Below are 17218 nucleotides of genomic sequence, written 5' to 3'. Positions count from 1 at the left end.
TTGTCACCTATCAATTTAAGGCCTAAGTGGGAACAGTAATCTAAATATTCTTTATTCATTTTAACTACTTTTCACTTAGAGGAGTATAGAAACTTTTAAAATTTAATATTATTATGTTCCAGTTTTTTTTCCCCAAATCTTAACACTACTTAGAAAATAAGCTAAATATTTCAACACAATGTATCTTGGAGAATCTATCTTTAAAACCAATTACTGTAAAGAAAAATGTGTACGTCACATTAGGTCTTTTTGGATATTAGCAAAAACCATCAGAAGAGTAAGTAAAGGTAAAGGGATTCTCATTTGGAAACTCTTTTAACTAAAACATTTGATAATTTTAGATTTTATTTTAGTAAGAGAAACAATTTCCTTCCTGAAGGTTGTGTGTAAAATTTGTTAATAAACAAGCAAAAGAAAACACAATGATTATCAGGGTTTTTTTTGTTTGTTTTTTTTTTTTTTAGTAAGTTTTTTAAAAGTACAGGATGTTATCAGAGAGTTGTGTACTTCTAAATGAAGCAGATAATACATCCACAAAGAGTAGTTCTATCCTAAAACTTACCAAAAAAGAAAACTGTCCTAATTCTTGCTGGTAGGTTAGCAATATTCACCTATATAGTATAATGTACCTTCTACTACAAAGTGTCAAACAGCAATGCATGCGAATAATTGTTTAAACTTTACGAAGTATAAAATGAGAAAATAAAATATTTTTTATCTTGCAAATTCATGATTCCTTAATATAAAACCACCTAGGTGAAATAAGTTTTTTGTTTTTGTAGGCTGTATTTCTGAATGAAGGTTTATAAAATCTTAATTGCCTTTTTATGCTTATTTCTTCTCTAGCCTAGTATATTCAAACAGTTGATGGCAGCTACTGAAGAGCGCCCATGGCTTTGGTTCATTTATCTTGTGACAGCAGTGCTTCCAATAGCATTAATTACTTCATTTTGTTGGCCAAGAAAAGTAAAGGTAAAGAAAATGAATTTTCGTCAACAGTAAAAAAAAAAAAAAAAAAATCTCTTAGTGTTTAGGAGTTCTGTATTGGAGCAAGTGGCTCTTAAAAGTAATAAACTAAATTGCCTATAAGTTTTTACTGATAGTTCACTATGATATCACTTATTGCAAAAAATCTTTTTGTAAATAGTGCTTTGCTTTTAGTAAAAATAGCTTGTGTTAAACTGCAACAGAAAAGATATGAAGATGCAGAGTTCAAAAAACCAGACATATGTAAACCACAAACAAAGGGAGCACTAGAGCAAGAAGTGAAGGGAGAGAAAGCAGCCCTGGAGAAACCAGTGGACTTGGAAGAGGAAAAACAGCAAAGTGATGGTGAAATTCTTGAAAAAGGTAAGATGATGATGGTGATTTATAATGGGGACAAAGCTGGGCAAAGCTCACTTAAAATAGTAGATTAAGTGGTAAACACTAGCTGTTGCACTTGTTTATTGTCAGATTTATACCATTTGAATCCCCAAGAAGGCGTGACTGGCGAAGAGGAGTAACATCCTTGCCTGGGTTGTACCTGAGCAGACATCCAATGTATGACTTTTGTTTTCTAGGAAGAAAGAGTTGTAAAAAGTGTTCAGTTGCTTCAGAACCTAGCAGCTATGAATCCCATATGCCATAGCTTTTTGCAAAGATTTTTCTCCCCTCCAAGGATGACATGGGAGGTACAGACCGTGGCTTCTGTAGAAGAGTAATCGGTTTAAGGCAGGTGATTGCAGCAACAAAATCCACACCAAGTCTCCCAAGGGCTGTTGTTTATCGGATAATTTATCATGTGGAACCAATAGTTTAATCTCTTGAAAGGATTGCTAAATCATACGTCCCCTTTCCACCCTCTTCTAAACTCCAGAAGATGTTAGAACTGAAGACAGATGAGGCTTTTTGGTGCCTCTCCAGTGAGACTTCCTTATGCACATCTAGATAGCAATAAAACTATTGATAGTTGTCAGGCGTCCCAAGCCAGGCTCCAGAATGAGCGCTTTATAACCTAAATTATATCTTGAGCACTGTTTTTAACTTAATAGTTGATGAAACAGTTGACTTAAAAAACATACTCTCTCAAAACACACATGCACACACATATATTTACATATATGTGTGTACACACACACACACACACACACAATTCTTTGGTTTTCATTTTACAGACAGACTGAGTGCTTTAAAATTCTTTAAACCTGCCCCTTTCCTCAAATATGATGATTTATTTATAAAATGTGGTAAAATAAATATTTCTATTTAAATTTTAAAAAAATGTCTAATGGAAGAAATTGCTTTTAAATATTGGAATTTAAATACATCCTTCCACTTTTATTTAATACTTTTAAATAGCAAAATTCTAATTCGAGTTTTTGCCTTTAATAAAATCTGTTTAATAAAAAATTCTAGAAGAGGAAGGTGAACCTGAGGAAAAGAGTGAAGAAGAAATTGAAATCATAGAAGGACAAGAAGAAGGTAATAAATCAAATAAGTCTGGATCAGAGGATGAGGTAAGCAACTCTTTAACAGAAAATAAACTAGTTTCTATGTATGACTGTTAATCCACAAAAAAATATTTAATAAAAGCAGTATGGTTTTTGAAGAATTTTTTGCCATATTTCTCCCAGCTTTCTTAAGAGCATATATATTGCTTTAAAATGTATCCATAAGGAAAGCATGAAAGTACTGTAATTTATGTCGTCTTAATGCCTAATGAAACAGTATAAAGTAAGCCTTTGGTTTACAAAATATAAAGAGAGAGCTACGTCTGTAAAAAATGACTTCATTAAAGTGTTTTGTTGAAAGGTGTAATAAGCAGACCATCTGAATATTTAAAAAGTAATTCTGTTTATTACAAGACAATTTTCTTTTAGCCATTGTGAAAACATTCTGTCACAGTTATTTACTGTAACATTTTGAAAGATTTCATTCATTGGGTAGTTGAGTACTATGCCTGGTAATGGTGTTTTTCTCAAATCTTTAATAAACTAGTTTTTCATTAACTTGATATGTCTGCCCCCTTTTCCATCCTGATGTATGATAGAACTTTCCACAGTGCCTTTTTTTATAGTCAGTTATTATGGAATAAGAAACCATCCAGGTATAATTCAGAACCCGAGCTTTCTTCTTTCACCTAGTATATACCCCCCAAGCCTGTTTTCTCTGCTTCTCTAGCCCTCTAAGAGCTGCACAGCCCCACCTGCCAGTCACCGTCCCCAGCACTCTCAGAGCTTAGAGTTAGGTAGGGTAAAGGTCCGTTATGCCTGGACTGTTGCATGTGATGAGATAAACTTGCTATTTTGTTTATTTGAAGAAATCTCCCAGATAAACTTCTGTTGTTATTGTTTTAGTTGTTTTCTAAAGCTCATTCAGTACATATACCTGCTTACTGGTCTTAACTGCCTAGTGAGGTTTTTTTAAATGGGTTTTGGGGCTCATTATTTAGTATGAACATATTTATTTAGAGGGAGTTGGGTGAAGATAATTTCTTCCAGAACAGAGTTTTTAAACAGTCCTTGTTTCCCGCCGTCACTCTTTTAATAATAATACTTGGAATCATTCACTGAATGTGTATTCTAGTTATATTTTGCTTTGTAAAATATTTTGTGTACCTTTAAAAGTATCTAAATTCCATCTTTTCAGTCTTTTAATCTTCTTATATGTTTGTCAGTGAGCTAAAATAAATCAATTTTTATATAATATAACCTTTAGAAATAATTATAACTGTTTTGTATAATACCTGCATTATTTTATTGTTATACAAGTTTAATTTATATATAAATGATTATTCTGGAAGGATAAGAATTAAAGGAGAGAAAAAGCCCAAATCATAAGTTTGATGTTTCCCTTTCCTCTCTGTTAATTTTTCTCAAAGTATTAGGTACCAGAAGTTCTGAAAAAGTCTCTGTAAAACCAGCTCAGCAATTCATTACTTACAGAAACATTGTGATGTATAGTTAATGCTTAATATCCCACAATGAAAATATCATATAACCTTTAATTAACCAACATTAGATTAAGTTGTAAATCATGAAATAAAATCATGAATTGAGGTATTAGCATTATTCCTTGTCAGATGCATATTTGACAAACAGTTATTCTAAAAATGTAATCATGGCAAAAGATGAACAAATTGAAACACATCAATTTATATACACGTTTTTGATCAGTTATTAAGTAAAGGAACAAAGATAAAGATATATATATATAAACATAAAGATGTTTTGTTAGAAACATGTATTTTAGAGAATAAGAAATACATTATTTACTACTCTCTACTAGTTGCCCACTGTATGAAAATAAACGTTTTCATATTTTTTTCCCTAGATGAGAGAAGCAGATGAGAGCACAGGATCTGGAGATGGGCCAGTAAAGTCAGTACGCAAAAGAAGAGTACGAAAGGAGTAACCTGTATTCAAGTATTTTTAATTCCTAAGAGAGAGAGTTGGCATTCTCAAGTCGGTGTGCCAGAACTGAACTTGAGTCAATCTGCACATCCTGTTTCTACTATCTAGCAATGTTATTCTTTCAGACGTTTATTTTAATCTTATTTTTCAGAAATAAAAAACTTTGAAGTTAACCTGGTCTTTGAATTTAGAATAAAAGAAAAGTGGCACATTCCATGTCAAATTTTAAGAGATTAATAGCATTAGAAGTTACACAGTTTTAATAGTTTGGAGAAAGTTTTGGTTTCTACAGAGCAAAATAATATGCAGCAACCTCACTGCTATTGGAAGAATCAGTTATTGGAATTTCCCCTTAAACGGCTATACTACAGTATAACTGGTAGTTCCATAGTATAAATAAGAGTGCGTTCTGTTGTACAGAGCTAAATGCAGTAAAGTTTCTGTATGGTTGTTTGTTTCTGTCAACAGTTGGAAGTGTTGCATGTGACCCACATTTACCTACTTTGTGTCAAACTATAGTTACGGTCCATCGTTCACGTAAATTATAGAGTCCTTTCAAGAGGTGCTTTGTTGACAGACAAATCAACAAAACTGAAATGTCTATGTGTCATTCATAGAATCACTGGTCAGTAGTGCAGCATACTTGCATTTGAATACAGAGATCAGAGGTTTATCAAAACGAAATGGTGTACAGATTTTTTTGAAGCTGTTACAGTTGTTTTATGCCAGAATGGCTTACTCTGTTTACGAGATTGCTTATGCCTACATTGCTCTTGAAAATAAAATTTAAATATTTTTTCTTCTTTAAATGATACCCTCTTTAATAGGTAAATTATGATTGGGGAGTCTTTCTTTTATCTGATCATTAAGAGACTGTAATGGCTAATCTCAATCATCATGCTTTGTATTTTTATCTTTTTTCCGACAAATTCAAATCTATTGTCTCATCTAGCTTCAAAGCTGCCTCTATGGTAGACTGTTGCTCCTCTTTTTAAAACACAGTTGACCCTGGAACAACAGAGGTTTGAGCAACAGAGGTTTGAACTGCGTGGGTCCACTTATACACAGATTTTGTTTTCAATTATTTCTACAGTACTACAGTACTACACGGTATGTTGAATCCTCTGATGCAGAATCTGCAGATAAGGATGGTCAACTATGGGACTTGAGCATCTGTGGATTTTGGTATCTGCCAGGCGTCCTGGAACCAATCCCCCATGGATACCAAGGAACGACTGTAGGTACCAAAAGTCACAGAAGTACATTATAGTAGAGCTGTATTATTCCATTTAACATATTTAAGAATTTTTCATGTTTGGGTGACAGACCCTTTGGAAGGTGATCTAAATCTTTGAGACCATGGAACTACTTTAATACCAACTATCTAGAGAACTCTATACTAGTTGGGTAATATTTTGGATTCCTTCATGGACATATACATCCCATCCTTGGGTAAGCCCGCCTCCCGTACATCTCCCTCCCCAGTAGTACATTTAAAGCTTATGTATAAGGAAAAGGAGCCTCTAGCTTCTCTGACATAAAGGAAGCCAAACACAGCCAGTATAGCCACTTATCACTCCTTATTTCAGGGAGTGAACTGAAAATGAAAATAAGTGCTTTATTCCATTGCTGTGTTCTGAACTTTCCATAAATTGGTGGTGGACAATCTTAATATGTAGTTAACCATACTTTGTATTTATTTAATGCTGACTAAACTTAACACATCTTGCAGGGACTCCCTTTCTTGCTTTGTATTGGGAATGTCCAGGTGAACTAGACATATTGAATGATTCTAGATGAGAATGTTTCTGAAAGTAAACTACTACTTCATGAGATAAATCCTTTCTTAACTTTATGGAAAACTTCTTGCCGACAAGTGTCTTATATATGATCATTTTTTTCTAAAGATTATTAAAGCTTTTTTTACTTTCGTGGTTGCAGATTAATTTTAACTTTCACATTTGGTTAAACTCCATGAGCTTGTAGTGGTAAAATCTGAGCAACCAGTTTTTGCCAGTTCACAGCTCCTTCCTGTGGATGTACCCTCTGTGGATGTACCATGCCTGATAGGTTTAAATTTGTGTATTAGATCCATGCAGTAGACAAAGCATAGAGTCTTCTTCAATAACGAAATGGCTTTTTCCTTTTACCACCGTAATGTGACTTTATTGTTTAAAACGATTTAAGTTTTATCCTTTCCTCTAATAAAGGAGAAAAATAAATGGATTTTGCTCTTTATTTCAGTTGGCCTTTTTAGAGGCTTTTTAACTTGACCAGGCTAAAGTAACTTCCTTTTTCTTGCACATTTTTTTAAGGTAACCTTGCTTCCACTGGTCATTCCTCTAGGAAGATACATACTACTGGAACTAGGAGCTTTTTTCAAGCGTCAGTCTACATTTGCAAGACACACAGGATGAACCTGCTTACGTGTGAAAATTAACCACTAGCAATGAATATAATGTACCTTAGAAATTTACAATACTAATTTAGAAAACTAATAGTTTTCAGTGGAAACTATTCAGAATAGTTAAAACATAAATATATTACACTCTAGGTACCTATGGAGCTTTTTTGTTCTCTTTTCAATTGTGGTTCTGTTTTTAACTTCAGCAGGATTTAGAGATGAAATATCATATGGTTAATATTGGATAACTACTTAAATCTCATGTAAAGGATTTATTTAAACATAATAGTAGCATTTTCTACATAAATTCTAATAATCTCTTTCGAAATTATAGCTCCCATTTCCATAGCATGACAGCTGTGAGGAGTTAAGGAAATAAAATTATCCCTCATCTGACAGGTCAGATGAAGCAGGTTGATGGGAGAGAAAATGTATTTTTGAATGCATCTGAAGTTTGTAGAGATCCAAATACATGGAAAAGCAATGATAATTTTAGGGAAAATGGGCAACAGGATAATTTTTTTAAAATGATCTTTTAACACCTAACAAACACAGTATCTTACCACATATTTTGTGTTTCTTAAATGAATAGAGTTTTACGTCTTTTGTAAAATTTTGGAGTAATTTCAAGTTTTAATTACTTAGACTAAACATTTGATAAGCCATCTATAGATAATAATAGAAAATTTAAAACAAGGCAAATACATTATACAATCGATTACAATATATTACTTTAGCTTCTGTCATCACTCCTCAATACCCCTTCCATTGTATGGTAAATTAGGTCCTAAAGCCAACATAAAGTCCTTGTTATAGTAAATATCTTCAAATACCATTAATCTCTATGATTTAAGTGAAATAGACTGTAGCTTGTTTTTAGGATAGAGTAGCTAAGAGGCAATTAAGGCATTCTTCCAATTGTTAAGCTTCCATTTATTCACATTCTCTATTCTTTCATGATATACAAGTGGTCTCACCAACTGAAGTAATATCTGGTCTTTGCTGGCAATTTTGATTATATCAGCATTGAAGAAATATCTGATGACAACCACTAGAGGGTGTTAAGATAGGGAAAAACAAAATTATTGCGGAAAGTAAAGAAAGACTGCATTCTAAAGAATTAAGATCAATTTTGCTTTGTTTTGGACCATGAAAGTAATTCTAGAATATATAATTCACCTTTCACTTCTCGTTTGGAGAAAGGACTTGATCAGGAATATAAATGTGACATCATAAACTGGTTGGAACTGCATGCTTGGATGATTTTGGTTATTTCTCCACAAATGGTTTTATTGTTACACATACAATTCCAAATTCCAAAAATCTCTGTAAATCTGAAGTTTTTCATGTTTGACATCAAAAGTCATTTGGCAGCCAAACCTGACCTCCCTGACAGGCTACATGTAGTCTTTACTTACGTAACTTAGTATTAAATTCATATATTTCGCTACAAAAATGTTAATGTATTTGATTCCAAGTGCTGCCCCAAGCTGTACTGGTGTATGAGTCATAATACTTTATGAAATGAAAAATTCCAAATTCTGAAATATCTGGTCCCAAGAGTTCCAGATAAGGGATTGTGAGCTGTATTAACTTGCTATAAGTAAAGTCCAAAGTGAATATAAAGAGGACAAATTTTGGATGGAATACTAGTGTTAGTATTGAGGGAAGTTCTACTGGGAGACCCTGAGGAAAAGCGGTCCCTGCCAGTCATCATTCCACCAGCATTTAGAGCTAGGAAGTATCACTATTAAAAATGTATTCTGACACTGGTTAAAACAATAAGGAAGACTTTATTCAGGACTATTGCAATAGGGCCAACACTATCGCCAGAGGGGAGAGAGAATGGGCTTAACTCCAGATACAGTGAAGACAGCTGGGGATTTATAGTCGTTGAGTAGAGTGGGTCAGGGGAGGGTTGGTGGATGGAAAATTCCTAAGAGGAGACATCGAGGGTAGAAGGGTGCTTGCCATGCTGATTTAACAGGATTCTTGCTGAAGGCAGGCAGGGTGATCAGATTCACCTAGCAGGATTTTTACTAAAGCTGGACTAGGCAGGCTGAAGACAGGGCCTAAGATGAGGCCTAGACAAAGAGGGCTCAGAAGAACCTGGGTAAAGTTTGGTCAAGGAGAGTCTTGATCAGAAGCTAGGCACAGTCCCTGCGCACACTGTTTACCACCTGTATTTCTAATACGGAAATGACATCCTGAAGATATTGCCATAATGAAAACAAAATATATAGCACTGGTTTACCGTTCATATGACGAGCAGGCGGGGCATGTATTTCAGGTAACATTTTGTCACCTTCTGAGTTAACAGCTGTAGGACAGCAGTTGGAAAAGCCAAAATGTGAAATGAATTGGCTGGTCCTTGATGCTTTTAGCAAGGTTATCACAAGAAGGAACTTACCAGTGTCCAAGCAGAGATGGAAGGGAATAGAGAAGGATCACGCATGTTAGGTACGTCACAAGATTAGGAAAGCTAATTGCTTCTGGACCCTGAATAGCAGAAAAAGTTCAAAATGGTTTTATTTTTGAGATGTGGGAGGTAGAAGGGGAAGGCCGGTTAAGACCTCTCTTCCAAGCGTTAAGGCAGTCAAAGGGACCCAGCCCTGCAGTGATACCTGGGTGTCGCAGTCCCAGCGCAGTCTTATTTTCAGTTGGTTTCAAAGTAGCCTCCATGAAAGAGAGGCAGCGTCCTGAGAGGATGGAAAGCAAGCAAACTTTGAGAATTTGGTCTAGGGAAGAGCTTGATTGTGATTCCTAGCCTATGGAACTGAAGCATATCGACAACAAGGTTGTTCTTGAGGGAACTGTACAGACCAAGAAACGTGAGCTTGGCCTACAGACGATGGGCAGCAGACTCACACCAGCGCAAGTGGACTGCTTTCACAACTCCCACGAGGGGAATACTCCAAACTCTACTTCAGAGTCCTGGGGGGGGGGGGCGGGGGAATGGACAAGGAGTAACTTTCCAGTTGGGGGAAGCCATGGAGAGCAATGGGAAAGGGCAGTCCCTGGCCAGAGATTACAGTCAGGGTCTAATCAAGGAACTTCGTCCACTATCAGAGACAGGATCTTCACAGGGTCTCTCTCCCAGGAGTATTCCACAACTGCTTTGATGTGTTTCCCTTTATTCCGTTGTCCAAATTTAGAGTTTTTATTTAGGTATCCTATCCCCACTAGACCATTATAAATGGGCAGAGCAAATAATCTGTCGTCAGTTTAGAGGTGGTCAGACTATTAAGAGTCACATCTACAGCTGACAGAGCTTGATAGAGATCCTGGATTTTGAGCTGAGTCAGTAACTGGATGAGGAGAGGCTGAGTACGTTCTGTGTACGGGAAGAAGGCTGGGCACAGATACTTACTAGCAAGAAAAGAGGGCTGTGGCTGAAGCTGCTGCCACCCTCATCCTCCGTCGGCTTCCATAATAAAGTCGTAGCGGGAATACGGCTTCCAGCCAGCGACTACATTTCTCAGCCACTCTTGCACCTAAACCCCACGGCCTTGGGAATGTGAGAGGACATGAGCCATTTCCAGCAGGCCCAACCCATAAACCCTGCATGTGTACCCCATGCATTTTTCTGCAAATCAGAATGGTGGTAACTAGTGTGACTTGGAAGCCACGGTTGAAAATGGCAGAGAAATCCCCAGCTCACAAAGCCTGTTTGTTAGTTTACAATGCTCACCTCAGAACCATTAGTTGGAAGAGAAACTTCTGTGTTTTTTTTACCATTGCATCTCATTACAAGAGCTTAGCCTAACCTAAAACATACAACCACCTTTCCCCTGGCAATCTTGGATCCTTTTCTTTGAATTCTTTGCTTTTATTTTTTAAATTAAGGTATAATATCCTATATTTGTTTTAATAAGAATAGTATTCCCGGATTTCCCTGGTGGCGCAGTGGTTGAGAATCCACCTGCCAATGCAGGGGACATGGGTTCGAGCCCTGGTCCGGGAAGATCCCACATGCTGAGGAGCAACTAAGCCCATGCGCCACAACTACTGAGCCTGCACTCTAGAGCCCGTGAGCCACAACTACTGAGCCTGCGTGCCTAGAGCCCGTGCTCCGCAACAAGAGAAGCCACTGCAATAAGCCCGCGCACCGCAATGAAGACTAGCCCCCACTCGCCGCAACTAGAGAAAGCCCACATGCAGCAACAAAGACCCAATGCAGCCAAAAATAATACAAATAAATTAATTTTTAAAAAATTAGTATTCCCTTAAACATCCAGTAACTGGTACTTAAATAAGATATGCTACTTATCCTGTGGCTTTGAACAACCCTGATACACCACTGCACCACTGTATATATCCGTTACTTACGCAACAATATCAAAACACATGCAATTTTTGAAACAGCTTTTTATTAAACAGCAAAGCATAATAGCAACACAGTTTTAAATGTTTAAAAATTAGGTCACAAAGGGATGCAAAATGTTTGCAGTATGACTATTATATATTCATACAGCTAAAGTCATCAAATCTTAACACCAATACAAACATTAAGATTCTTCCATGATTAGCCTAAATTTAATAACCATAAACTGTATTAGTGGATCTCTTTTCCTATTTAATATTTTAACATTACTTGTGATACTGATTTCTTTACCAAATGGAATGTACAAACTAAATTTTAAAAAACTGTTAAATGACTAAAACTCTGCAAACCAGTAGTTGGGTTTACAGAAAATTCTGGGAGTAGTAGTGAGATAAAATACTGAGAAAGCATCAATTAGTATACATGTAAAACTCTCCCATTTTATTCATGATTCTGATACTAATACACTTTTTAAGGGACTTTGCAAAGTTGATCATCTGGGTACTGCAAATAAACCTGAGACCAAACTTTATTCCCTTCTAGGTGTGGTTTACATAAGGTTAGCCAAACTTAATCCATTTTCTTATATATTCCCCCCTCAAATCTAATCTGTGCCAGAGATAACACAAATCTGGAGTAAAAACATTTGGAGTTGGTTACAAGTACTTACCAAGTATTGAATACTTCTCCTACCCTATTTCTATTTTTCCTCAAAATTTTCTGTTTCAAACACACACACAACCAGAGCTCATCTTTTCAGGTATCAAGTGGATTATTCTGTGCAAAGGAAGTTTTTAACAACAAATCTTCCCAATATGATAATTCAGTTTCAAAGAAAAATCTTCATCTTTATAGCCCCCGTTTTCAATTGATTAAACAGAAACCAACTATCCTATCTTATTACTAAATATAACAAATAAGCCCTAAGCTGAGAAAGTATCTTATTTTGGTTAAGTTTCAACAGAGTTCGGGCTACTCTCTTAGATGATTAACTACTGAAATTACTTTTTACAAATGTGAAACCAATTTTTTCCTTAGGGGAAAGAAAATGGGAAGAAAGCAAATGGAGAAGAGGCACACGATGGTGGACAAGGGTATATAAAGCTGTGCATTCAGTACGTGATTTTGGTCACTTTTTCACAACACGGTGGTTATTTTCTTGTATCTCTAACTATGCCTATAATAAAAGACAATGCTAAACCTATAAAAGCAAATTTGATATAACATTCATTTTCAAGTTTCATAAATATATGCATTTCTAATTATAAAGTCTCTACAATACCTTTGCACATTTTCATAGACTAACATAATACACAAACTCATGGAAGTCTTCTGTTATGCTCTTAATTTTGCTTAGATCTGACACTATCTTCATAAATACTCAGTGAAGCCACAAACAAAAGTACTATAACTTTTGGAATCTATCCAAGTTTTAAAGAAAAAAAGATCAGCAGCAATTCCATAAGACATAAGGGATATCAATCCCTTATTTTCTTTTGCTTTTTGTGTCAGTTGTTTGAAAAACACTAGAAGCTGACATGAGGTTTTCTATATATTGTCCAAGAACTTGGTTTTCTGATTTTAGCTTCAGATTTTCTTCCTTAACTGCATCTACTCTTGCAGAGAGATCTATATGAAAAATAAAAAAGTGCACTGTCAACAAAATGATGGCAATGACTCCATGTTATAAAATGCTTATTAAGATTCATTCGTAAAAGAAATACCACAATCCTTAAATTTTGTTTTTAAACTCAGACTACTTTAGAAGTTAAGGTAAAGAAAGTAAACTGAGTACAAATCAATAGCCAAAATTCCTAAAAAGAGACTTCACATTAGACTAAATGTTATTCTTTGTAAACAGCATTTTTGTTAAGTAGTTAACTCTTAAAATGGTTATTTAAAAAAATACTGTTTTTAAAATGTGAATTTTGGTTCATATCATCATAAACCCATAATGTCTTTACTAGTAATATTTAAGACAGTGCAGTAGGTGAACATAACTGAATTCACACACTGGATATAGGCAGTCCGTTTCCAAGCAATTGATCGTTTTATATTTTTACATTAGCAAGAAATTCAAAAGAACAGGTCTTGATGATTAAAAAAAGAAGATACCACACCTCAGTCATTTAGCAACTAAGTTACTGGGGTGCCTTCTAAGAGACAGGCACTGTTCTAGAGGCAACAGTAACAAAAAAGGTCCCTGCCCTTAACAAGCTGACATTCTAATGGGGCTTAGGGTGGGTGGGGGTCAGGAGAAAAAGCAAGAAGGGTAAGGGTCACAGGAAGCAAAGGGCAGTTGTCCTGTGATACAGTATAGTCAGGGATAGCTATTTTGATTAAGGAAATTTCACTAGAGACCTAAAGGAAGTAAGAGAATGAGCCACACAGATATGCAAATGACTAAGGGAAAAGATTCAAGCACAGGGGAACAGCAACTGCTAAGACCCTGAGGAGAAGCTTGCTGAAAGAACAGCAAGGAGGTTGAAGTGTCCCAGTCAGGGAGTGTGACAGGACTCTGAAAGGTAAAAGGGAAGTGAGAGACTTCCAGAGAGGAACCTGGCTTCCATTAACTGTGAGATGGGAAGCCACTGGAATGACATGATCTGCTCAATCTGATTTCAAAAAAAAACACCACCACCTCTTAATTTCGTTGAAAACCAAAAGATGTTTCACTGGTGGAATTAATTTTATGCAAGACATTTAGAAAATGAAAAAACTCAGATCAGTTCCCTTATAATCCCTGAGGCTAATACACTGATTTTACTCTCATATAAGCTTTATTAAAGTGGACTTAGTAACACAGTGTAGGGACTTAAACGGGGCTCATTATGTTAGACCTTAAAGAGGGAAGCATAAGAACACTATTTGACTTCCTTATTGAAACGTATCTGTTCTTTGAAATCACCAGCCAAAGCTACAGGCCAGGAGAGGAGAAAAACTACCGAAGTAGACTTTGAAATTTATACTTTTAAAAACTGTGCACAGTAACAAACAAAATTTAGCAATCTGCTTACAATTACAATTTCAATTACCTGGACGTTAGTCAAGAAAAATACAAAACGCAAGCTAACCTTCAAGGGTGTGTTGGAGTTCCAACACTTGATTAATAAGTCGTGTTTTCTCCTCCAGTTCCACCTGATTTTCAGCATCGACTGCTGTAATGAAAAGGTTCAGATTTACTATTAATATTAACTACCATTTGTGTAGCATAGCACTTAAAAGATCTGCAAAATAGTTTATATTCATTCTTACTTGACTTAAACAAGAGCCCTGTAAAATAAAAGGTTAAATCCCACATGGCAGATGAGGACACCAAGGTGAAGGTAAAATGTTTTGCCAACATCTCGTAGTTAAAGAATGGAAATTGCCTTAAATCTTTTCTAGAACTAGATGGGATTGTAAATAAGTACACTGGCCAAGATCAAAGCCTTCTAAGTATTGATTCTCTGCTCTTTCTACTGCTTAATAAAGCAATGTATGTGCCACAAAACCAGGAACATACAAAAAGGAAAATGAAGAACATACCATCCATGTCAGCATTCATCATCTTCGGTAACAAACTTTTGGGCCTTGGATGCAAAATTCTTGATGAATGGTCTGCAATAAGAAAAAGTTAGAAACATAGACACATAGAGTAATGAAATATAAGCTTGTTTTTCAAAAGAAAATTAAGTGACCCAGTAGGACCCTTTTCACATGCTTTACTAAGAATAAATACCCAGTGTGGAAATAAGCAAAGAATATTTACAGTTTACAAAGAGAAGTATTAAGTAAATAAGAGAAAATGTTGAGTTTCTTGGTAGTCAAAGAAATGCATAATAAAATACCACTGTATATTTCGTAAAATATTTTTCTAAAAGAAGATAATGATCAATGCTAGCAAAGTTATGGAAAAACAAACACAAAATATTGGACACAAATTTTAAACGTAATATTTTTGGAAAGCAGTACAGTAATAAACAAGATTCATAAAAACATTTAAATATTTTTTACAAAGTAATTTTACTCTTGGAAATTTAGCCTAAGGAAAATTAAGAAGGAAAAAAATTACATCCATAAAAATCTTTACTTCAACCTTATTTATAACCCAGTAAATTGGAAACGACATAAACTGTCCATTCAGAGTCTGGTTGATTATAGTTGCCATTTCTAATGGAGTGGCTACTAAAAATAATTATGACTATAATAACATGAAAGAATGTTTATGCCATTGTATATTCACTGATGTAAATTATGTGAAAAATCTTTAGTATGGATAAAGAAAACAGCAAATTGAAAAAGCTCTTACATTAAGGATAATGGCAGCAAGGAAGACAAATCTCTCTAAAAATATTCTTCATTATTAAAACATTGTTTCATATATACCAATTAACACTTTTTAAATATAAAATTCGAAAGAAAAATACTAGTTATCTGAAACACTAATATGGGTTAAACGAAAAATATGTACTTGTCACCTCCTGGTTATAGTTAAAATAGTTTAATTAGGATGTAAATGAGTAAATAAATATTAATATTTTCTTCTGTCCATAAAAGGCTCCAAAATATTAAAGCACCAAATCCTTGTGAAACATGTTCTGCTCTATTGCTAACATTCATTTCACATGCAATGAGCTCAAAATTTATTAAATAATGTACCAGATTATTACTGAAAACAGATTTGTTAACCAATCTAATTTACTCACTGAAACAACTTAGATCTTAGTCAGTGTTGTTACTCTTTCAACAAGTATTTATTGAGCACCTACTATACCCAAGGCATTGCTATGCCTCCATATGCTGAACAGTAGAACCCAAACCTATTGAACAAGGATGTCTACGTACCAGAACTAGAATCACAATCAAAACAGTGAACAGTGTATTGTATATTCCCTCATGACACTTCAGATGCTGGCATGAACATGGCAATAGAATGCTCAGTGTACACATGTATAAACTACCTCTCAAGTAAGATATCATTCAGTCTAAAAAAGAAAGATATTAAACCTCCTTTACACGTAGCATTATTAAAGAAGTAACACTAAAAATAATGCTTAATAAATCTACCCCAAGTATTCTCACTTATCCAGCATTAGCGCTACTCTCCCTCACTGGTTTTAACTCTCAGGTTCTTTGTACTTCAGAAAAAGTTTTAGATAGATAGGTAGATATAGTTGCGCACACACACACACACACACACACACACACACACACACACACTGACCCTTGAACAAGGGTTTGAACTATGCGGGTCCACTTACACTCAAATTTTTTTCAGTAACTACTACTACAGAACTACATGACCTACAGTTGGTTCAATCTGCAGATGCGGAATTGCGTATATGGCAGGCCGACCGTAAAGTTGTATGTGGATTTTCAATCGTGCAGAGGGTCGGCACCCCTAACCCTCATTGTTCAAGGGTCAACTGTTTAAATATGTGTGTATATATATCTATACACACACACACACATAAATCCAAATAGACTGATTACGATATTTTTTTCCAAAAATTCTTTAAGTCATTAAATGCTTTGTATAATAGTATTCGAAGACCACACTTTAAAAATTATTCTTCTCCATTCAATCAATGTGTCTTTATAATTGAAGAGGAAGAGTGCTAGCAGTGAAAACTTTATTTGGCCCTTCCCCAAGAGAAGAGCACTTTCATACCACTTCAACTATTGATATTTGTCTGGGAGGGATGACAGAGGTAACAGCCAAAAGCAAAAGTAAATGATCTTGGGAATACTCAGCAACAGCAGACTTCAACTTGGCTATCTTCCCTGCTACATGAGAGAAGTATTCCCCATTTTTTAAAAGTTTGCTTTACGCCACTTCACTTGTATAAAAGACCTACATTAGCACCTGTTTTGCTAAACAAAAGAAATCTGACCAGGATTTTCACTTTCGTGAAAAAAGGCAAAAAACAAAAATAGCATTCAGCGTTTGTTTTGCAGCGAGGTGTCAGAGGCAGCACTCACTCTGAGCAGTGACACCAAGCTCCTTCCCTGAGAACTACACTCAGCGTCTCAGCCGCAAGCCGCCACAGCTCTGACCTGTGTCTGTGAGCATCCGTGTTTTATTTATTTTGTGCATCTGTTAGCAAGATGTGT

General features: G+C 35.4%; 2 protein-coding genes across 10 annotated transcripts in view; one reads left to right on the top strand and one right to left on the bottom strand.

The window, feature by feature from the left end:
* CLGN (calmegin) overlaps nt 1–6616 on the top strand; it is a 42916-nt gene extending 36300 nt beyond the window's left edge. For 3 of the 4 annotated variants that reach the window (XM_082463391.1, XM_082463393.1, XM_082463392.1), the window contains 4 exons: nt 847–972; nt 1191–1350; nt 2398–2498; nt 4315–6616. In XM_082463391.1, coding sequence (XP_082319517.1) covers nt 847–972; nt 1191–1350; nt 2398–2498; nt 4315–4395 — 468 coding nt within the window. In that variant the 3' untranslated portion in view covers nt 4396–6616. The remainder of the gene's footprint in view (nt 1–846; nt 973–1190; nt 1351–2397; nt 2499–4314) is intronic. The other variant, XR_014264080.1, reaches the window with a different exon arrangement.
* SCOC (short coiled-coil protein) overlaps nt 1360–17218 on the bottom strand; it is a 55430-nt gene continuing 39571 nt past the window's right edge. For 2 of the 6 annotated variants that reach the window (XM_082463481.1, XM_082463478.1), the window contains exons 2-4: nt 14651–14722; nt 14197–14280; nt 11152–12751 (exon numbers count right to left, since the gene is read on the bottom strand). In XM_082463481.1, coding sequence (XP_082319607.1) covers nt 12609–12751; nt 14197–14280; nt 14651–14722 — 299 coding nt within the window. In that variant the 3' untranslated portion in view covers nt 11152–12608. Of the gene's footprint in view, nt 1559–7914; nt 8908–9208; nt 9298–9422; nt 9498–11151; nt 12752–14196; nt 14281–14650; nt 14723–17218 lie in introns of those variants that run through there. The other 4 variants (XR_014264087.1, XM_082463480.1, XM_082463479.1 and 1 more) reach the window with 4 other exon arrangements.

Source organism: Balaenoptera physalus (assembly GCF_965194825.1).
Source record: "Balaenoptera physalus genome assembly, chromosome: 5".
NCBI classification, from domain to species: domain Eukaryota; kingdom Metazoa; phylum Chordata; class Mammalia; order Artiodactyla; family Balaenopteridae; genus Balaenoptera; species Balaenoptera physalus.
Note: the sequence above shows the minus strand (reverse complement) of the source record. Positions and strands in the feature narration are given on the sequence as shown.